Source organism: Schistocerca nitens, chromosome 9, assembly GCF_023898315.1.
Source record: "Schistocerca nitens isolate TAMUIC-IGC-003100 chromosome 9, iqSchNite1.1, whole genome shotgun sequence".
Taxonomy (NCBI): domain Eukaryota; kingdom Metazoa; phylum Arthropoda; class Insecta; order Orthoptera; family Acrididae; genus Schistocerca; species Schistocerca nitens.
The window spans coordinates 230,776,766-230,801,409 of NC_064622.1; the positions used below are offsets into that span (position 1 = coordinate 230,776,766).

The 24,644-nt window shown below is 42.2% G+C and overlaps 1 protein-coding gene across 1 annotated transcript in view; it reads right to left on the reverse strand.

Annotated features, from left to right (window-relative positions):
- Window positions 1-15,812: 15,812 nt before the first annotated feature.
- The window catches only part of LOC126204147 (uncharacterized), a 96,637-nt gene continuing 87,805 nt past the window's right edge, over window positions 15,813-24,644 (reverse strand). Inside the window, exon 7 of the mRNA XM_049938556.1 lies at window positions 15,813-15,995. Within this exon, the coding sequence (XP_049794513.1) occupies window positions 15,813-15,995 (183 nt within the window). The remainder of the gene's footprint in view (window positions 15,996-24,644) is intronic.

Below are 24,644 nucleotides of genomic sequence, written 5' to 3' on the forward strand. Positions count from 1 at the left end.
GTGGGTGGGTAATTATGTTCCACTGAAACTGTTGCAGGAGAGCAACGGTTTGCCAAGCGATGTGTGGGCGAGCGTTGTCATGGAGAATGTGCTCAACATTCCTCTTCTCTGGTTCTGAATTTCCCGTTTGAGTTTTTTCAGAGTGTCACAGTACCTGTCAGCGTGAATTGTGGTCCGAGCCTTTCAGCTCCGACGACGAGGTGAAAGAAGAGGTTCATAACTTTCTGAACAGCATGGCGGCGAGCTGGTATGACATGGGCACACGAAAACTGCCACAGCGTCTAGAAAATGCATTGACAGAAATGGTGATTATGTCGAAAAATATCTAAATGTTCAAGCTGTAAACTGATGTAAACCATTGTAGAAATAAACAGGTCTACGTACTTATAAAAAATAGGAGACCTTACTTTTGGGATTACCCTTGTACATCGTCAATTAAGATTGAAGAGAGCACTTGATTATCGAGATGAGGCCAATTGGATTGCAGAGCGCACTCGATTATCGAATGAGGCCGTGGATCGATGGAAATGTGTCGCCTGGTTGGTGAATCACGTCCTTTGTTACAGCAGGTCGAAGGCAGTACCCTGATTCGCCTTCATCCAGGCGAACAGATTCTCGAAAGGTGCAGTTCGCCACGGACGCTGGCCGAAGTGTCTGTTTTATGCTACATGTACATATATACTCCGCTAGCCACCAAGCGGTGTGTGGCGGAGGGCACAATTTGCTAAAAAAGACATATTTCAGCCCCCTCTGTTCCACCCGCGAATCTCACGAGGGAAAAACGACTGTCTGAATGCCTCAGTACGAGCTCTAATTTCCCTTATCTTTGAATGGTGATCATTGCGCGATTTGAAAGGTGGTGGTAATAATATATGCTCTACATCCTCGGCAAAGATCGGATTTCGGAATTTAGTGAGCAGCCCCTTCCGTTTAGCGCGTCGTCTGTCTGCAAGTGTATCCTACTTCAAACTTTCTATGAGATTTGTAACGGTCTCGCGATGGCGAAATGTACCAGTCACGAATCTTACCGCTCTTCTTTGGAGCTTCTCAATCTCTTGAATCAAACCCAACTGGTAAGGGTCCCATACAGACAAACAGTAATCTAAGACTGGACGAACTAAAATATTGTAGGCAATTTCCTTTGTTGAAGGACTGCATCGCTTCAGGATTCTACCAATAAACCGCAATCTAGAGTTCACCTTACCCGTTACTTTTGTAATCTGATCATTTCATTTGAGATCATTTCGAATAGTCACAGCCAGATACTTTACGGATGTTACCGCTCCCAAAGACGGGGCATTTATTTTGTACTCGTACATCAATAGGGATTTTCGCCTTGTTATACGCAGTAGGTTACACTTACTATTATGCTATGGGGTGCATTCACCGGGGATGATGGCAGCTGCAGACCACGTGAACAGAAATGAGAGCATCTGATTTCATACACGCTTGCTGTCTTTCCCGACGACTATGGTATCTTCCAACTGCATAACCGTCCGTGTTACAAGGCCAGAATCGTATTATCGTGATTTGAGGGGCGTTATAGTCAACTCACGTTGATTTCTTCACCATCAAATTGATCTGATTGAACCCAGTGCAAGACATTTGGGGTGTGATCGGATGCCAGCACCGCGACAACAAACGACCGGCCCGTAATTTACGGAAACGGCGTGGTCTGTGCGTAGATACCTAGTACCACATACTTCCAGAAACTTAGCAAAGGTTTGTCTAATCCATGGCACGCAGAATCGCTGCTGTACTGCGTTCCAAAGGTGGATCAACATGCTATTAAGCAGGCGGTCGTATTTTTTTGTTTTATCAGTGTAAGTTTGATTCAAAGCTGCGTATGAATGCAGACGTAGATTTACGCGGCTAATATCGGGCTGTTTTATTTCTGGGACCTCAAATGCATATCACGCAGACATCCAAAATTAATATTGCACATCGTAGAGGAATCTAGTCTTTTTCAATATACAGAGTGCCCTCAAAGTCCGTTAGATCTGAAAGTCCACTGATTCACGGATAGTGAGGTAAAACTCTACATACATACATGCCTCAAATGACGTGGTGTTTTACTGGAACCAAAAACCTTGCCAACAGATGACGGTGGACAGCAACACGTCAGTGACACCACCTGAGAATCGTGTATAAAGTGAACTGTTGTGACAGGGTGTCAGATCATCCGTAGCCTGGCTGATAAACACCTGATGGAGGGTACGACTTCTATGCAGGGTTGCGCTTCGCACCGTATTGCTACACGTGTGAAAGATCTCTTGCGCGTGCCGTTTGCTGAGGTTCGGGTGCTGAGTCGCCACGTCTATCATGCTTGGCCTCCCAGATCCCCAGACCTCAGTCTGTAGAATTCTTGGTCGTGTGGTTACCTGAAGTCGCAAGTCTACCGCGGTCATCCCATTTCATTAGGGACGTTGAAAGAGAACATTCGACGGCAATTTCATGCTGTACCGTGCTGTTCACAACGTTGTCCCTCAACTACAGGTTTTGATAAGTGAAGGCCGATATGTTGAGCATTTGTTATAAAGAACATCGCCTTTGCTAATAATTAATTGTTGTACTAATTATTGCTTTTGTATCATATGCAGCACCATCTGTTCACCATTTAGTACACTTTTATTGGTTCCAAGACAACTCCATGTCATGTCAAGCATTTGTGTCAATTTTTACGTGTCTACAGACATTATTCCGCGAAGTATTCGATTTTCAAATGTTAACGGAGTTTTGGCTCACCCTATAGATGCTAGGCTGCAATACATTTGAAGGGAAAAGCAGGGTGTTGGAGCACCGGGTAGAAGCATTATCAGTCTAATATCCCACGTGTGGAAGGATAAACTAATGACCCAGAATATACTAATCATCCACTAATAACGAGGCGGTTGAGATCTGCACGAAGCGAGATTACCCTGAGGTTAAGTGAACGCTATTTCGCCTTTCATGCTTCCCGCGTTTTTCCTAAACCGCTTGAGGTGAAAGCCGGGGTGATTACTTCTATGTCGCTACAGTCAGTTTCCTCTGTCAGACTTGTTCAGTGGAGTCTGGGTTACATAGTAGAAACGGTATACTTTTTTCAGTCTCATTTCTCACGTCGTAATGGCATCTGCATTTCATTTACGAAAATGTCGAACACAGACATTAATTACTGCTATGAGTATTTGCTCCAAGGGCGTCGATTTAAGCAAGACGTTTTGCCATATCGCCAAATAGTGTTTTAAGCTATCTCTTCAACGTAAAACGGTGTCACTCGGTTCCACGATTTACAGCTCGAAGGGCATACTAGGTGTAAAGTGAAAATGCAGGTGGACTAGAGTGATACCATACAATTTTAATCTAATTTTTGTATTTGCTTGTTGGTCTGCATCACTGTTCCTTCGTATTGTCCTGCTGATACATACAGATTAGTACGTTTCTTTAATTTTTGTGTTGAGTTCTTAAGGTCTGTAGTTATATCCACTGTCATCGACACTGGATGTTGCGAATAGTGTTTATGTTAAGTAACCTAAAATATCATCTCCGTAATGCTCTTGCGTCAGCTAAACGATCCTGCGACAAAATGCGCCGCTCTTCACGAGACCGTCTCTATCTCGACAACTAATCTCTTTCAATTAATCCAGGCTGGTAATGATCACAGACTGATGAGCAATACTCAAGAATAACTGTTTTGTAAACCATTCTCTTCGTGAACGAATTACATTTCCTTAAAATTCTCCCAGTGAATCTAAGCCTGGCATCTGCTTTTTCTAAAGTTAGTTTTATGTGGCCATTTATACTTTATGTTACTTTTGGTTACTCCTAGGTATTTTTATTATAGTTAATGTTTCCAATGACTTGTCGCCAATAGTGTAATAGTGCAGTATTGAATATCTTCGCCTATTTGATACATTACATCTATGTATGGTTAATGTCAACTGTCAGTCTGTCAACTGTCAGTCCCTTCAACAATCGTCTATCGTCTGCAGGTTTTCCTGCATTTTCCCACAGTCCTCTGGCTTTGCAGTTTTTTAAAGACAACAGCATCATCCGCGAATAGCACCCCCTCTGACCTGAATGCATGCAATGGTTCAATTGGGAAGGGTGTCATAAAGTCATTCTGTTCTCTCCTGAGGCAAGCTGCCCCACAACAACTTGTAACTGGTCCCTGATATCCTGTATACTGGCTCTGGGATAGGATGACATCCGAACTGGCCTCCTAGATTTTCTATCGAGGGCAGATTTGGGGTTCTTGGAGGCCACGAGAGTACGTCAGCATCATGCAGACACTTCATAGAGCTAAATCCCACGTGTGGACGATCACTGTCCTGCCGAAAAAATGGTACCACGATCCTGTCGGATGAGAGATAACACACAAGTGCGCAGGATGTCGGTGATGTACACTTGTACTGTCACCCTCAATCACTGCTAGACGCGACCTGAAGCTATACCCGATGGCTCTCTACCACATGTTTTCGTGAATAACACCACTGTGCTTTTCGAAAACGTTTGAAGAATGGGGCCCCTCGCCAAGCCACTGCTTAGCGTCAGACCTGAAGATGTAAACACTGCAATCGCTCAGATGAATTATGATCTGTCTTCAGTAGTGACATGGGCGAAAAACCTGGGGCTTAAACTAAATGCAAAAAAGACACAAGTAATCTTAATAGCCCATCAGAAATTAATAAGTTCAGATTTCCGCGAACGGCTACCTCCTATTCTGCTCGACGGTACTCCAATACCATATCAGAAAACAGTGAAGAACTTGGGTGTAACTTTGGATGAGCATCTCAACTGGGCGGAGAATACAGTCGCAGAGTGCCGAAAGACGTCTGCTTGTCTCTATGCTCTCAAAAAGTTTCGGAACATGTTTCCACAGGACTTGAAACGCCAGCTCGTGCAAGCACTCGTTCTACCGAACCTCCACTATTGTGACGTGATTCAACAAGGCATGAGTAGTGAAAACAAAAGACGGCTAGAGCTAACCATGAATGCCTGTGTGCGTTACACCTGCAACATTCGCCGATATGATCATGTTAGTGCTTCATACTCTGAGCTAGGGTGGCTGCGGCCGGACAAATTGCGTGACTACCACACTCTATGTCTACTTCACCGACTCCTCGTCGCGCAAGCACCACAGTACCTTGCTTCAGAGATTAAAAACCTGTCATGCCATCATAATCGAAACACGAGGTCACTCTTATTTGGTATCCTAACTGTGCCCACTCACAAAACAAAAACTTTTTCAAACTCCTTCTCAGTTGCCGCTGTCCGCCTCTGGAACAAATTGCCCCTTACCTTGCGCAAAATTCAATCTCCTGCTGCTTTCAAGAAGAAGTTGAAGCATTTCCTACTATCATCCTCATAAAGTTCTCCACAAAGTTAATGTACAAGGCCAATCCTCTCATCTGTCAAATAGCAAAGCTAGCGTATCCTATCTTGCTCCTGAGATGCCTTCCTCTTCATCTATCTCTATTAGCCACGCAATCTTCTTTTCCTTTATATTTCCTTAATTATGTTTGATCATGTCTCTCTATTCTTCTCCTCCCTTCACCATGAGTCTCCCTCATACTCCCTGCTGCCAGCACTCCTATATAAAATCTGTCTCTTCAATAATGTCTAATTATAACAGTACTTATGATCTACGAATATAAACTCTATATGTATGTATTTTTCCAGGTGTACCTTTCTAATTGTTTATTTCACTTTTTGTACTAGATGTAGTTTAACATGCCTACTAAAACATATGAATGTAAAATAAGTAGAATGCCTGGTTAGATGTAAGAGAGGGCCTCATGGCCCTAATCTTGCCAGGTTAAATAAATAAATAAATAAATAAATACACAGTGATGATGGATCAGCCAGAATAGTGCAAAACCACGAATCATCCCTGAACACAATGTGACGCCATTCATCAGCAGTGCATGCTTTCTGGACATGGTACCAAGTCAAATACAGCCATTTGTGGTGTTAATGGCAGCCTACACATGGGGCAGTAACCGTGTACACCAGTTGCAGCTAGACTCTGGACAAATGGTGTGGGATGCCATAGAATGTTGCAAGAAGTCTGTTATTTTTTCTCGGGTGGCAGCTACGGTGCGCTTGGTCCAAAATACAGTGATACTCCTTGTGCTGATCAGACTTGGTCGACCGGGATCTTGAGCACGAGTATGCCTGTCATGTTCTTGTGCAGTCTGCAACAGGCTGTTCTCACATCAAAATTCCCCACAAACATGGGCACATCATGATTCAAACAGGTGGCCAAACATAGACCCACAGCAAGGCTCCTTCCAAACTCCATCGGATCTTGATAATGTTGTCTCACACAAGTGCGTGGCACCTCCATGTCCTCTGCAGTAGTAACTCAGCATCTGGCGCTGCTCACGCCCTTTACATAACCCTCCAGGCCTGGTGACAACACTAAAATCCAAAAAATGCTAATTCAGTTTGGAGCCATTCTACCTGTCACAGAAAATTGCAATTCTATAATGATTTACATGCCCACTGATGGTGTGTACTTGTACGAAATTCCGTTACATACGACCGTGTCTTCTTGTTGCTTCATTTCTTTTGTCAGGCAATGTATTATATTCACGGTATCGTTGTTCTGGCTGTAGCTGAATAAATTTTTCGGGTGATGCAAGTCGTGAGCATCTCACGTACGAGGGTTGCCAGAAAGTGACGTGCCGCATTTTTTTCTTCAACAGTTCTTTACTGAACAAAATGAGAAATATACAAACAAAAGAATGGTGTTTTATCTACACACACCGTTTTTCCATGTAATCTCCATCCCGTTCTAAGGCCTTCCTTCGGCGCGAAACAAGGGTGTGTATGCCCTATCGGTACCAATCCTTGTCCTGGTGCCGGAGCCAATACTTCACTGTGTGAATCACCTCCTCATCGTCCTCAAAATGTCCTCCACGAATGGCATCCTTTAATGGCCCAAACAAGTGGAAGTCCGAGGGGACTAGGTCAAGGCTGTCGGTGTGAGAACCGTGGATGGACCCCCAGACTGCAAACCGTGGAGCTCTGCCGAACTGTCTTCTTATGACCTTACCAAACGGTTCAAATGGCTCTGAGTACTATGGGACTCAACATCTGAGGTCATCAATCCCCTAGAACTTAGAACTACTTAAACCTAACTAACCTAAGGACATCACACACATCCATGCCCGAGGCAAGATTCGAATCTGCGACTGTAGCGGTCGCGCGGTTCCAGACTGAAGCGCCTAGAACCGCTCGGTCACACCGGCCGGCTCCATTCGAGAAACACATTACTTTTTAAATTCACTCGGCAACGTTGGAATACTTGTCCTTGTATTTTATTGACAGGCATAATGTACACTAATCTTGTACGAAATTGGAACCTTTCAGAGCTGAATGGTAAGTTAGCTGAAATGAGTGATGTCCTCGGTATGAATAACTGACTTGTCTTTTTATTTTTCGGTTAATCTTCCCGGTTCTGTGATGGTATTTCGGAATTTTGTACGAGAGCATAGAGCGAACTGTGAGCAAAATCAGAAATTATTTTGGGAAATACACGCTTTCGTCTCGGTTCAGCATTGTGTGAATGGATTTAAATTTTTTTCCTCTGGTATCATATTCAATATTCGCTGATTTTTTTGTTAAACTATGTCTTTCGTTTTTGTTTCTAAAACCATTCATTCACACAACCGTTCTTCTTTTACATCGTTTCTGTAAGCGGATACACTTTTTTGGGTATGTTGTACCTGAATCTTTTCTACATTGTACAACTCTTCATTTAAGACGCATAAGTGCCGTTTCCAAATCGTATTCTACAGCATTCGAGAATATTCCTGAACATTCGACAACAACTGAGAATATTCGTAGAAGCTCGAGAAAATTATAGAACACACTCGAATTTTTCAGTTGAAAAATACACTGCTTAACAAAAAAAGTGAAAGCATCAGAAGAGGAGGAGGGAACGAAGAGGCGATATGAGATGTTATTTCAAAGATTACAAAACAGTCAGATTTGCAAAGAACTTGGCCGTTTAGGCCCACTTATCAGTATGACGTTGCACCCCCTCTGGCCTGAATACATACACTGATTTCGGATGGGAAGCCGTTGTGTTCTCTTCTGAGGCAAGCTGGCCCGAAACTGTTGAAACTGGTCCCTCAATAATCCCGGATACTGGCACTGCGGCGGGGTTGAGGTCTGAGCTACACTGAAGCGCCAAAGAAACTGGTATAGGCATGTGTATTCAAATACAGAGATTTGTAAAGAGGCAGAATAGGGCGATGCGATAGGCGACGCCTATATAAGATAACAATTGTCTGCCGCAGTTGTTAGATCGGTTACTGCTGCTACAATAGCAGGTTATTAGGATTTAAGTGAGTCTGAACATGATGTTATAGTCGGCGCACGAGCGATGAAACACAGCATCTCCAAGGTAGGGGTGAAGCGGGGATTTTCCTGTACGACCATCTCATGAGTGTACCGTGGATATCAGGAATCCAATAAAACATCAAATCTCCGTCATCGCTGCGGCTGGGAAAAGAATCTGCAAGAACGGAACCAACGACGACTGAAGAGAATCGTTCGACGTGACAGAAGTGCAACCCTTCCGCAAATTGCTGCAGAATTCAATGTTGGATCATCAACAAGTGTCAACGTGTGAACCATTCAAAGAAACATTATCAATATTACCTTTCGGAACCGAAGGCCCACTTGTGTACCCTTGATGGCTGCACGACACAAAGCTTTCGCCTCGCCTGGTTCAAATGGCTCTAAGCACTATGGGACTTAACATCTGAGGTCATCAGTCCCCTAGACTTAGAACCTATTAAACCTAACTAACCTAAGGACATCACACACATCCATGCCCGAGGCAGGATTCGAACCTGCGACCGTAGCAGCGCCTCGCCTGGACCCGTCAACACTGACATTGGACTGTTGATGACTGGAAAAGTGTTGCTTGGTCGAATGAGTCTCGTTTCAAATTGTATACGGTGTACGGTCGCGTGCGGTATGGAGACAACCTCAAGAATCCATGGACCATGATGTCAGCAGGGGAGTGTTCAAGCTGGTGTAGACTCTGTCATGGTGTGGGGCGTGTGCAGTTGGAGTGATATGGGGCCCCTGGTACGTCTAGATACGACTCTGACAGGTGACATATACGTAAGCATCCTGTATGATCACCTGCATCCAATCATGTCCATTGTGCGCTCGGACGGACTGGGGCAGTTCCATTAGGACATTGCGATACACTACACGTCCAGAATTGCTGCGGAGTGGCTCCAGGAACACTCTTCTGAGTTTAAACATTTCCCCTGACCGCCAAACTTCCCAACATATCTGGTACACTTTGTAACGTGCTGTTCAGAAGAGATCTCCACCTCCTCGTACTCTTACGGATTTATGGTCAGCCCTGTCGGATTCATAGTGTCAATTCACCTCAGCACTACTTCAGACAATACGACGTCGTGTTGCGGCACTTCTGCGTGCTCGCGGGGGCCCTTTGCGGTATTAGGCAGATGTACCAGTTTCTTTGGCTCTTCAGTGTATGTTCTACCAGGGACTGATCTGGTAATCTTGGTAGCAAAGAGAGTTCCTCAACATCACGCAAACAGTTCTTCTTAGAGATATGTGTCACCTGTGTATGATCATTGTCCCATTGAAAAATGAAACCGCAATACTCTCGTATGAGAGGTAACACGTGAGGACGCGGTAAGTCCGTGACGTGCCGGTGTGCCGTCATAGTTCCCTTAGTCACTGCCAGCCGTCACCTGAAATCGTACCTGATGACTCACCTCACGATGGCACTGGGAGTAACACTGTTGCGCCTCTCCAAAACATTGAAAGTATGGGACCTATCCATAGTTCCCCGCAATACTTGCTGACTATGGCCATCCAGCGTAGTTCAGAACCGCAGTTCATCTCTGAACACGATGTGACGCCATTCATCAGCAGTCCATGCTTCCCAGTCACAGCACCACTCTAGATGCAGAGGTTTGTATTCTGGTGTTGATGGCAGCTGACACATCTGACGGTAATTCCCTAGTCTGGCTGTTGCTAATCTCCAACCGATAGTGCTTGTTCTCGGATGGCAGGTGCACATGTGTAGAGGTTACGATGTGCTTGGTGCACTATATGGCTATACCCCCTTGTGGTGTCAGATGTAGTTGACCGGAATCTTGATGTCGAGTATGCCTGCCCTCACATTCTCATGCAGTTCGGCAGTGGGCCACTGTCACATACGAATGTCCCACAAATCTGGATACTGTACGTTTCGACCAGCTGGCCAAATGGAGATACACAGTGAGGCCACTTTCACTCTCTCCCAGGTACTGATAACGCTACCTCACACGAGTATGGGGCACCTCCGTGTCCTTCACAGTCATTACTCAACATCTGATTCTGTTCGCACCCCTTATATTAAACCCTACGAAGCCCCCTAACAACATTAAAGACGACCAACATTAACGCACTATATTGGCCGTTCTACCTGTCACAGAGGATTGCATCATTTACGTACCCCCGATGGTGTGCATGTGAACGAAGCTACACTGACATCCAACCATGTCTTCTGGGCGCTTCACTTTTTTTCATCAAGCATACATCGATGTGAAAGAGATAGTTGATGTCCTACTGACCACCACGATTTGATGGACGACCGCTTCAAAAAACAGTTATTATCACCACAGTCACAACAGTTACCACCACAGAGCCACTATAGCGCACAAGAGGGAAACCAAGGATAGCAGTGGACACAAAAACCAGTGATTGGCGGTGGCTGGTTTAGTAGGTATCGTGAACTTCACCCTGTAATGGTACTTGAATTACGCAACCATTACGGCACCTCACCTGATCCTCTCGATACCAGCTATATTCTACTGTGTTTCTGCAAAGTAGTTGACATATTTCTGAGACAACATTCAGATTTGATTTCATTTGTGATACATCGATATGTTTATATTGCAATGATATTATTCTTATGTGTATTCTTTCTTTTGTCACTATGATCTTTGACGTACTTGTAACTCTGATTTTTGGGCGCGTAAGCGATAGTTAGGTTAGTTGTTAACTTGTTAGAGAGTCGGACCTTGAGAAAGTCAAGTCTTGTACGTCACGTAGGAAAGACGCGTATTGTAGTCCGCTTATAAAATGTGAACTTTAACAGTGACTGTGAGGAAGATGTTTCTAAGTATGTTTTGTATTGTGAAGTGATGTTTTGTGTTTACGTGATATTGCAATTAAAAGGAAGTGTAACTTAAATTCGGAGTGCTGATTGCTTTTTTTACATCACCATTGTCCTGCAAAAGTGTAATCTTCAAGAATGATTTGTGAAGCGCATCTACAAAACTTTTGAATATAGCAGAATAAAACCTAGGCCTCTTTGCATCCGAGCTTGGAATCATAACCACCTAGATTTTCAATGATTGAGCCATGATAATACGAGACCAGCGTGGGAAACACAAAAAGATGAGTGCCTAGCTTTTTGATTATTACATGAAATGACTTTATTAACTGTGCTCTAATGACACCTGCCACATAACATGACTGTTGTTGCCCGAAAATGCAGTATTTAGCAGCGTGAGCAGCACCACAATCGTTATTAAATTCTGACCTTTTGTTGTGGTAGGGTTGTTAGAACCCACAAACACTTTATGTTAGATATACACAGGGTGCCAGATTTATCTGTGCCGGCCCAAATAACTTGTTGTCCACAAGTAAGTAAAAAATATACCAGGGGGGCCATGAACTCAGATGGTTAGCTTTCTTGTAACTTTGTTCTTTACGAAGATATGGACAGTAGTACTTCTCTTTTAAGTGACAGCCCATGTTTTTTACTCGGTAATCCACTTCGTCTGCTCGAGACCTGTTCACAGAAGTATCACATCGTGCCAGTCACATAAACATGACGTTATTACAAACATAACACAAAACTTACTAGAACGCATTGCAGGAGCAGATTACTGTTTAACGTCTAATCAACAAGGATGTCATTAGAGACGAAGCACAAGCTCTTTCAGAGGAACCATCTCGGCAGTTGCCTGAAGCGATTTAGGAAATCATGGAAAACCCGGATCCGGGCTTGAACCGTCGTCCTCCGAATGCGTGTCCAGTGTGCTAACCACTGCGCCACCTCTCATTGCAGGTACTCGACCTAACGTAACTCGTCCACTTGCTGGAGCTGACAGTAAACAAATGGAAACAAGGAAAATGGACACAGGTTATTCAGTTAGCGATCTTCAGTTGAAGGTTTACAGTGTACACCGACGAAGAGAACGTACAAATGCTACTCATCTATGGAGAAAGGAAGTTACCACAACAGTAATTGCAATAATGTTTTCCCATTTACAAGACTGACGCATGTAGTGAAGTAAAAATGAAATGAAATTAACGTATGGCATTTTTGGCCGCGATGCTCCATCGGGGAAGCTTGGCCGCCAAGTACAAGTTTTATTTCAGTCAACGCCACATTGGACGACGTGCGTGTGGGGTATGAGGATGAAATGATGATGAGGACAACACAACACCAAATCCACTAGATAATTTCCAACCTCGGCGGAAATCGAACCCAGTCCCGCTGCATGGGAGGCAAGCACGTTACCACTCAGCTAAGCAGGTGGACTGTAGTAATGTACTTTAGTACTTTCAAACGAAATTTTATGTGCAGTAACTGCAGTCCTTGGCTGAGAACTGTATCATCACTTTTCTTTTAATGTGGCTGAAGGCAGGCTTAACGCTACTCAGGTAGAGGAACTCTACAAGAGAGCGATATACTGACAAGAACCGACGTCCCGACAGATGCTTTCTTGTCCTGTTGTGACGCTTCAGGAAACGGGAAGTTTCAGCCCCAATCAACGCAATCGTAGAAACACAGACGAAACCGCCGAAGTTACTATTACCGCTTCTGTTTCAATGATTCCGCATGTGAACTCACATCAGCTTGAACAGTAATTTGGCATTCCTAAAACCTATGCACATCGCATTCTAATACATCACCAGTTCCACCCTTATAAAGTACATTTACCTCAGTTTATCAGTGGACACATTAGCAAATCAGAAATTTTCCTCCCATGTTCTTTTCACTGGTGAATGTTCATTCTCAGGCGAAGAACAGATAAATTCCAAGAACACACATTATTGATCCAGCGAAAACCCCCGATTGGTTAGAGGGGCATAACTCCAAAGTTATTGGATAGATCTTGAGAGAGAAGGTGGTTTACCGAATAAAAATCTAGGGCATTATTTAAAAAAGACGGAGTGCTGTTTATATCATCATAACGAACAAAGCTACAAGAAGGGCAATCATGGTGTTCAGTGTCCCCTGGTAGGTAGCAAGTAAGCGACATCTGCTTGATAATTTTTTTATCTGTGGTGGACAAAAAGCTATTTTGAGGCATCAAGATGGGACAGCATATGTAGATGACATGTCTAATATTATTGTAAACTATCTTGGCGCCCGCTGTTTCGCACGCGTCTGGGTAGCAATTACAACAAAAATAATTTTATAAAAATATATTAGAGCACTCAAAAATGAATGTGTTAAAGAACTGTTGCTTTTTCTATGCCAATTTGTCGTGATGACTGTTAAATGACTTTCTTTGACTTAGTTCACGAACTGCAACACCTTCTAAACGTTTCACGCTAATTAAGGCCATAGAAGCATGGTCTTTGCCGAATGTACTTTTCACCAAAAAGTGATTCTGGTAGCTGGAATAGGAGTTTTTTTTTGTTAATCCTGCCTTTTGGCTTCCTGTGGAACCACTTCTGTAGAAACTTTCGTCCCCTAATACACATTTCTAACAGAGAGGTCTCATACCAATTTTCATTGATTTAGCGTTAAAACGTATTCAGTATAACAATATATTTTCAAAAAAAATTTTCATCACCTATTTCACGCCCCACCAGAGGCTGAATTTCCAAAAACATGAAACATTTACTCGTATTTTGTTTAATGTTTAGCTGTGAAGAAACATTCGATTTTTCATATATTTAGGTTCAAAACTCCTTCCATAATGAAATATTTCCATAAAAACTTTCACCCTTTAAGGACTGATTTTCAAAAACGATGACACGCGTATTTTTCTTATATCCAACCGAGAAGACAATTATAAATTTTCATAGATTCAGCTTTAAAAATGGTTTCATTCCCTATTTCGCATTTTTGGGCATTCAACCTCTAGTTGAATGCCCAACGAAACTGAAACATTTATTTTTTTACATCTGACCGAGAAGTCAAATACCAATTTCAATACATGCTGCATTAAAGTGCTTTACTAGTTCTTTAATAGTAATTTATTTAAAAAAAACTAAGTTTTTACTTCAGTAAGAATTGTTGTTGTCGTTGTGGTCTTCAGTCCAGAGACTGGTTTGATGCAGCTCTCCATGCTACTCTGTCCTGTACAAGCTTCTTCATCTCCCAGTACCTATTGCAACCTACATCCTTCTGACTGTGTTTCGTGTATTCATGTCTTGGTCTCCCTCTACGATTTTTACCCTCCACGCTGCCCTCCAATACTAAATTGGTGATCCCTTGATGCTTCAGAATATGCCCTACTAACCTATCCCTTCTTTTAGTCAAGTTGTGCCACAAATTTCTCTTCTCTCCAATTCTATTCAATACCTCCTCATTAGTTATGTGATCTACCCACCTACTCTTCAGCATTCTTCTGTAGCACCACATTTCGAAAGCTTCTATTCTCTTCTTGTCTAAACTATTTATCATCCACGTTTCACTTCCATACATGGCTACACTCCATACAAATACTTTCAGAAACGACTTCCTGACACTTAAATCTATACTCGATGTTAACAAATTTCTCTTCTTCAGAAACGCTTTCCTTGCCATTGCCAGTCTACATTTTATATCCTCTTTACTTCGACCATCATCAGTTATTTTGCTCCCCAAATAGCAAAACTCATTTACTACTTTAAGCGTCTCATTTCCTAATCTAATTCCCGCAGCATCGCCCGATTTAATTAGACTACATTCCATTATCCTCGTGTTGCTTTTGTTGATGTTCATCTTGTATCGTCCTTTCAAGACACTGTCCATTTCGTTCAGCTGCTCTTCCAGGTCCTTTGCTGTCTCTGACAGAATTACATTACCATCGGCGATCCTCAAAGTTTTCATTTCTTCTTCATGGATTTTGATTCCTACTCCGAATTTTTCTTTTGGTTCCTTTACTGCTTGCTCAATATACAGATTGAATAACATCGGGGCTAGGCTACAACCCTGTCCCATTCCCTTCCCGCCGGCCGGGATGGCCGAGCCGTTCTAGGCGCTATAGTCTGAAACCGCGCGACCGCTACGGTCGCAGGTTCGAATCCTGCCTCGGGCATGGATGTGTGTGATGTCCTTAGGTTAGTTAGGTTTAAGTAGTTCTAAGTTCTAGGGGACTGATGACCACAGATGTTAAGTCCCATAGTGCTCAGAGTCATTTGAACCATTTTGAACTCCCTTCCCAATCACTGCTTCCCTTTCATTCCCCTCGACTCTTATAACTGCAATCTGGTTCCTGTACAAATTGCAAATAGCCTTTCGCTCCCTGTATTTTAGCCCTGCCACCTTCAGAATTTGAAAGAGAGTATTCCAGTCAACATTGTCAAAAACTTTCTCAAAGTCTACAAATGCTAGATACGTAGGTTTGCCTTTCCTTAATCTATTTTCTAAGATAAGTCGTAGGGTCAGTACTGCCTCGCGTGTTCCAACATTTCTACGGAATCCAAACTAATCTTCCCCAAGGTCGGCTTCTACCAGTAAGAATTATCACAAGTTAAATAATTACGTGGTTGAATTACGTGCCCAAATGAACAGTGCTGCTGAAACAATAAACGGTTCACGAGTGGCGACGTAACTAAGCTACGGGGACAGTGGCGCCCACCTGGAGCAGCGTCTCCCTGGACAGCGAGTAGAGGCCGCAGACGCGGATGACGAGCGCCTGCGAGGAGCGAACGCAGAAGACGATCAGCAGCCGGCGGAAGCGGCCGTCTGCGGCCGGCCAGTCGCAGCTGAACGCCGACGCGGGCAGCCGCTCGCTCTGAAGCAAACGCGGTACCAGGTAACACATGCACCAGCTCAGCCACTCACACATGAGTTACCACATATTTTGTCCAACCTGCAAGATTATCATGTGTGTGGTACATCATTTTACTACATTTACAATTACATCTTAACAGCCGTGGCGGAGGGTACTATGTACTATGTCACCTAATCGTTCTCTTGCTCCAGCCGCGAATGCTCCTCGGGAGAAAGGACGGTGACATTCGAATACCAAAGTTCCAACAAAACTAAAAGATTATACAGTGTGTAAAACCGAAGAGAAAAAGAAACTGGTACACCTGCCTGGTATCGTTTAGGGCCCCCGTGACCAAACAGAAGTGCCTTAACACGACGTGGAATGGACTCGACTAATGTCTGAAGTAGTGCTGGAGGGAACTGACACCATGAATCCTGCAGGGCTGTCCACAAATCCGAAAGAGTACGAAGAGGTGGCCAGCAGAAGTGTGTAAATTCAGAAGAGTGTTCGTGGCTCATTGTTTTCACCAATAATCATTAAAACATGTTTGTTGTTAATAATGAATTTGGTAAAAGTTTACCATATTTTGTACTGTGTGCCATCGGGTTCCCCTAAACGGCAGGCAGCACCGCATATCAGCCACGCTATGAGGGAAACAAACCAACAGCCAAACAGGCGAAGACATCAGGTAAACACGCCGAAGATTCCAGTCGATTAATAGGAACCTTTCCTTGCAGAGGTCGCCGCGACATATCCGGCCACGGATTCATACGCAAGGTTTCTATTGGCTCCAGCTCACTATATAGGCCCGGCCGGTCGCAGGCAGACCAGTCTCTTCGGGGGGATTTGAAAATCAATAAAGGAAAAAAAAAAGGGGGCAGACCAGTCTTCGTCCGCTGCTAATGTCAACCGCTATAGCAGAGTCTCCGAGAAGGTATCACCGAAGCCGCTGTACTGCACCGCCGATCGAAGTACCAGCCGACCGAGAGGAACCACATTTCCGACTAGATCGACGGACGTCTACATCTATTGTACAGCCAGCTATTGTATTGTAGAAGAAGTTACGTCCAATGAACTGTTGGAGAATACAACATATTTGTTATTTGATTTCTTTTCTGAAATTCTTATTTTCGGTTCCCAATTAGTTTTCACTTAATTAAATAAATTTTTAATAATAAATGAGTAGAGTATTTCAATTGACTGGTAAGTCATCTGTTCTCAAAAGAAAATTTACTGTACCCATACGGGACAGCTATAGTAACGTTGCATTAGTCGGTTTTTATTAAACTTTTTTAACTCTAAACATCACACTAAAAAATAATAAACTTTACTGCAATGGAGAAACAATAGAGATTCCAACAGGTCAGTATAATTTGGAAAACTTAGAAAAATTTATTCATTCGAAAAAGCCTAATATTCACATGAAAGCAGATGAAATTTTAAATAGAGTTGTCACTGCGAGTGATGTAAAATTTTATATGCATATAAAAGGTAGTATTGGCAGTGTACTAAGATTTAATAATCAAATTATTGAAGCTAATGAAAAGGCTGTTGCTTAAGATGTTCCTAAAATTATGCCCTTCGAATTAATAAATATAAATTGTAATTTGGTTTATGGGGTGTTTGTAAAGCATAGTGATCATTTTCATCAAGAAACTAATATTATTGCCTCATTCAAGCCTAGTGATGGATTTGGTGGGCCAATAATTCACGAACCACGGTACCCTGTAAATATTCCCATTTTTGATCCAATTCAAGATTTAGAAATTACTATAACCGATGAAAATGATAATTTGATTGACTTTAATGGTGCTTGTGTAACAGTTATTTTAGAAATTTCTTAATGTTTTTTATTCTTTAATAAATCAGTGACAGCTATGGACAGAGTCAAGAGTTATCAGTTTTACTCATTCCCTATGGATGAGAAAACAAAAATAAAAAAATCAATCTCTCCAACAAGAACATAGAGATTAATATAAATATTGGAGATCGTTGGGTTCATCCTAATCATGCACAATTATACATGAACTTCACTATTATTGGAACTCATGGTACAGATTATCCAAATTATGATAGTAAATCCAATAAAAAAATTAATTGATAATTATGTAGCAAAACTGTTCGATGTTATCACCATAAATAAAGGAAACAATATTGTGTCTAGATTAGAATTTCCATTTATTTCTTCATCAGCTCTTATTCGATTGACTTCGACTCCAGCCAATGAGCTAACCATGGAAGGACATATTCTTAATAATGGAAAGATAAAAAAATAAGTAAAATGAAGTGCTTTATCAATAGAACTGTTTGGGGGATTTTTTTTAAGATTATAAAGAAACAACGTGGGAAGGAGAATTAACAGTAATTTTTACATGGTCGTCAAGTGTTGGAGATTCTATTCTTTGTTGGGCAAACCGTCCCCAAGCTGGAGTTGAAGATGTGACAACACTTCCAAAAGAAGGAAAAATTGTCGTAGAATCGATGGAAATTCGTGTTTCTGTGGTTAAATTTGAATCAGAATATTTGCTTGAATTACAGTAAGATAGACTTAAAAATCCGAAAATTCCCATAACTTTCTTTGAACAATATACTGTAGAGATTGCTGGATTGGATGAAAAGAGAAATTTTGAATTAGATATTACAAATTTCTATAATTATGCAGAATTTGATACGCCTCATTTCATCTTAATTGTTTTCTATACTAAAAGGAAAAATAATCAGTTAGTTGACTCTTCTTTATTCGATAATGTTAAATTACAGAATAACTATGTTAAAAAAGGGAGAAATGAAGTTTTTCCACAAGAAATGTGGAATCCTGATCCACCAAATAATTATCTAAAAGCGTATGACGCTTTCCTAGATTTCTAGAGAACTACGCAATTGAATGGCGCTGTTAATGCGAGTCCGTTCAATTTTATTGAAAATTATCCTAATATGTTATAAATATGTATAGGAGAACGAATGTGTTAGTTACACAGAAAACTACAATCAAATTAGTTTCCCCTTTTAATGACAAAATTCCGAAACACACAATTGCATATTTAGTAATGTATGGTAAGAAAAATTTGACATACGATTCTCAACAGAATTATGGTTGAAAATTTTTAATATAATTATTTTTTATTCTATATAAATGGGTACTCTACTGAAGAAACTAAGTAATGCAAGTAATTATAATTTGTTTAAAAAGATTAGTGAGCTAGAAGTAAATGAATTGTATTACATTACTGATTGTGAACTTTTAAAAGCTAGATATGGAGAGAAAATTTCTATTGAGCTCGATAATAAATTTAGAATTATTTTGCCAAGAAGGTTTAATAAAATAATAACTAACTGGGACTTTCAATTTTTTAAAAGATGATTATATTAAACTAAAATATAAATGAATGAAGAAAACTAAAAATTTGTTGTATGATTCTTTTTTTATTTAATTTTTTATATTTTATTTTGCGGGTGGGTTGGTTTGCTCGCTAAATTGTCTGTGCAAAAATTGTTTAAGAGTGCACCCAATGTACCCACTTACTACTGTCGTACGTAAAAATCCCCACTTCATTGCTGCCACGGAGATGCTATGTCTCCTGCCATTGTAGCAGTAGTGACCGATCTAAAAGCTGCGCCAGATACTTGTATAGGAGTTGCCGACCTCGGTGCCATATTCTGCCTGTTTACATATCTCTGTATTTGATTACGCATGCTTATACCAGTTTCTTTGGTGCTTCAGTGTAAAACAAACGTTATCAACATTCTGCATCTTTATTCTTCATGTCCACACGTTTATTTCTTAACAAGTAACGCTGGCAACGAGAACATTTCTCCAAACAGGAGATAAGTTTGTTGATACTGTTACTGCAGAATCTCTGACTTTGTTGACAGAGCCCCAATCTCATCTTGCTTCCACCGCTTCATCATTATCAAAGTGAAGTCCTCAAAGGTTTTCTTTAAGTTTTAGAAAGAGATGAAAATCGGACTGGGCTAAGTCAGGACAATATAGAGGATGAAACTTCCTGGCAGATTAAAACTGTGTGCCCGACCGAGACTCGAACTCGGGACCTTTGCCTTTCGCGGTCAAGTGCTCTACCATCTGAGCTACCGAAGCACGACTCACGCCCGGTACTCACAGCTTTACTTCTGCCAGTATCTCGTCTCCTACCTTCCAAACTTTACAGAAGCTCTCCTGCGAACCTTGCAGAACTAGCACTCCTGAAAGAAAGGATACTGCGGAGACATGGCTTAGCCACAGGCTGGGGGATGTTTCCAGAATGAGATTTTCACTCACAGCGGAGTGTGCGCTGATATGAAACTTCCTGGCAGATTAAAACTGTGTGCCCGACCGAGACTCGAACTCGGGACCTTTGCCTTTCGCGGGCAAGTGCTCTACCATCTGAGCTACCGAAGCACGACTCACGCCCGGTACTCACAGCTTTACTTCTGTCAGTATCTAGTCTCCTACCTTCCAAACTTTACAGAAGATCTCCTGCGAACCTTGCTCAGTTGGTAGAGCACTTGCCCGCGAAAGGCAAAGGTCCCGAGTTCGAGTCTCGGTCGGGCACACAGTTTTAATCTGCCAGGAAGTTTCATATCAGCGCACACTCCGCTGCAGAGTGAAAATCTCATTCTGGAATATAGAGGATGATCGATGACAGTTAACCTAAGGCGTGGGATTGTTGCGAATGTCGCAGCGGTCGTTTGTGGTCTGGAACTGTCATGCTGAAGAAGACGGCCCTCTATGTGTGGATGAACTCTTCGAATTCGTGCTTTCTGTTTTCTGAGTGCCTCGCAGTACCTTGTGTAGCGTAGCAGGTGCCTTTAGGCACGAATTCCAAATACACAGCACCTTGAATATCCCAGAATACTATAAGCACGACTTTGCCTGCTGATGGCATGGGCGTGAACTTTCTTGGCGTCGGTAACCCATTGTGGCGGAACTCCATTAATACTTTCTGTTTTCGGGATGAAAATGGTGAACCCAGCTTTCATCACCTGTCACAGTATTCTTAAGGAACCCATCACTCTCTGGATCACAACACAAAAGGAATTGTTGACAGACGCCCAGCCTCCTTTGTTTCATGTCAGGAATGAGCATTCGAGGCACCTACTGTGCACACAGTTTTCTGTATCTGAGTTCTGCAATGATGGCCTGTGCACGCTCACGTGATATGTCAAACTTACTTGAGAGATGTATCTGCGCCATCTGTCGATTTTTCTCAGTAGAACCTAGTTTATCTGGACCAGATCGAACCGTAGGTCATTCGGATCATCGAAAATCTGGATAATCCGAAAATTCAGAAACATTATAATAACACTGTTTAAATACCATAAACACAGACCCTGTATTTGTTTTCAGATAAATACACAAATTAGGCGTTACTTTCACTCAAATTTTGATAAGATATTGAAAAATCACGGCGATTTTTATATACTGAAACAATCAAGTTTCTTTTCAGCCAGATTCGTGTGTCGTTTATGTGCACTACTGTCAGGCAGGCGAATCGTCAGCTTGTTGTTGTTGTTGTTTTTGCCTGGCATTCCAAATAAACTACTATTTTGTCCAGCTGCGTTGCTGCCTCTATGTGTGTCATAATGTCTTCAGATAGAAAGCCATCCTCGTCAGTCACTGACAGCTGACGTATTTCATGTCGATCTTTCTATGTAACCCTGGCTGCCTGGTAAGTTTGGATCTTGTTTAAACGTATCGAGTTTTCCTGCAATATCTGGCCGAAATTCGGCATGCCATTCTCGCTATTTGCACTAAACCACACGAAAATTGCGCCATCTAGAAGATAAGTCTTTGTTTTTTTTTTTTTTTTTTGTTCGTCCTGCGACTGCCTAACGTCTAAACTGTCCTTTTTCGCTATTTTGAAACAAAGCTCATCAAATTTTATCCATTTTCTTCCAAATCACACACCGTTAAAGATCAAACTCCAAATTCGGCAGCAATGTTTCTCATCAGTTCCTCTTTATTCATCATATGCAGTGCATCTAACTTTTTGTCCACGGACATCTCTTTGACGTTATTTGCCACTACAAAAAACTGCAGCGTTGTTATGCAATTCCATATTAGCGTGTTAACAACCACCTAAAGTACACTATGTGAGCAAAACTATCCGGACACCTGGCTGAAATTGACTTAAAGTTCGTGACGCCCTCCATCGGTAATGCTGGAATTCAATATGGTGTTGGCCCACACTTAGCCTTGATGACAGCTTCCACTCTCGCAGGCATACGTTCAGTCAGGCGTTGGAAGGTTTCTTGGGAAATGAAAGCCCATTCTCCACGGAATGTTGCACTGAGGAGAGGTATCGATGTCGGTTGGTGAGGCCTGGCACACCCCAAAGGTATTCTATGAGATTCAGGTCAGGACTCTGTGCAGGCCAGTTCATTACAGGGATGTTACTGTCGTGCAACCACTCCGCCACAGGACATGCATTATGAACAGGTGCTCGATCGTTTTGAAGGATCCAATCGCCATCCCGGAATTGCTCTTCAACAGTGGGAAGCAAGAAGGTGCTTAAAACATGAATGTAGGCCTGTGCTGTGATAGTGCCGCACAAAACAACAAGGGGTGCAAGCCCCCTCCATGAAAAAGCGACCACACCATAACACCACCGCCTCCGAATTTTGCTGTTGGCACTATACACCCTGGCAGATGACGTTCATCGGGCATTCGCCAACCCACACTATGCCATCGGATCGCCACATTGTGTACCATGGTTCGTCAGACCACATAACGTTTTTTCACTGTTCAATCGTCCAATGTGTACGCTCTTTACACCAAGCGAGGCGTCGTTTGGCATTTACCGGCGTTATGTGCGGCTTATGAGTAGCCGCTCGACCATGAAATCCAAGTTTTCTCACCCTCCGCCTAACTGTCGTAGTACTTGCTGTGGATCGTGATGCACTTTGGAATTCCTGTGTAATGGTCTGAATAGATGTCTGCGGTCTCTGTCAGCCAACAGACGAGTTCGGTCCGTACGCTTTTGGGCTGTACGTGTCCTTCACGTTTCCACTTCACTGTCACATCGGAAACAGTGGACCTAGGGATGTTTAGGAGTCTCGAAATCTCGGTTACAGACGTATGACAGAAGTGACACCCAATCACCTGACCACGTTTGAAGTCTGTGAGTTCCGCGGAGCTCCCCATTCTGCTCTTTCTGAATGACTAATGGCTACTGAGGTCGCTGCTATGGAGTACATCTACTTCTACATCTACGTGATTACTCTGTTATTCACAACGAAGTGCCTGGCAGAAAGTTCAATGAACCACTTTCAAGTGTTTCTCTACCGTTCCACTCTCGAACGGCGCGCGGGAACAATGAGCCCTGATTTCTTTGGTTACCTGTAATGTTACTTAAACGTCAATGATTGACGCATCCGATATTATCGATAATATGTTTAAAAACTAAAGATGTATCGATTAACTATCGATAGCGACGAGCAGGTATTTGAAATGAAAAATACCTTTCTACGGATTTTTATTGCTTAAAATACAACAATAGAAAATATGCAAATTTTGTTTAATAAAAGGTCAGGCATTTAAATTATTGTCCTTCAGTCTGTTGTTTAAAATACGTCATTAAAAGATACACTTAAGGTGTTTAAATTCCTTCCTTTAGTCTATTGTGTCTCTAAGTAATTGTTTGTACTGCCATGGAGAAAACCCTCTCTGCAGAAACTGAAGTCGCTGGACACCGCAGAAATTTAAAGGCCATTACACGCAACATACTATAGATTTTGTACAATATTCTAATACAAAAGCATGCTTGTCTATTACAAGTTTTTCAAAATCTTGATGCAGGGCAATTATGGATCACTGACTGGTGAAACGGCATCGACGTTACGCTGTTACTAATTGGGCAAAAAAAAGTAGATCATCCGGTTTAAAACTGTTAGACGTATCAGTAAACGTATAATCACAGCTAATGGATGCTTTTGTTTCAGGTATTATTCTTGTAGTTGATGCGATGATAGTAGGATACTCTTTGTGAAATATCCTTGCAGCGTTCTCTGCCTCTTGAAATATCGTAAACAAGTTTTTAAAGCTAGGATCTAATAACGTCACAAGCATATTAACAGTCAATGTGTTAAATTGTTTCACTCTTTCATTGACTGATTTAATCAAGGAATTCAGAGCACTTCGTCCTTCATTAGTTGTTACGGTGCTTTACGAGTCTGAAAACTTTGCAGAAATACTTTGTATAAGAGCTAATTAAAGAAGTGGTGATGTATGACTCCCCTGAGATCGTTGCTACTTCGAACGGTTCAAGAAGATCTATTATCTCTTGTGTAGCTAAGTAATTTTCTGCTGTGAGGGTAGGTAGTGCTTTTGAACTTCCATTGATCGCAATCTTAAGCTCACTTCATACTTCCAAAATTCTTTTGAGTGTGTGGAATGAGCTGTTCCACCGAGCCGGCCCCTCTTTTATCAGTCTCAGTTCTTTTTTGTTTGTTCTTTTTGAACATTGCTCAGTATGTCACTGGCTAGTGTAGAGTTAGGAAAGAAAGTCACAATAAAACTTCCTGGCAGATTAAAACTGTGTGCCCGACCGAAACTCGAACTCGGGACCTTTGCCTTTCGCGGGCAAGTGCTCTACCAACTGAGTTACCGAAGCACGACTCACGCCCGGTACTCACAGCTTTACTTCTGCCAGTACCTCGTCTCCTACCTTCCAA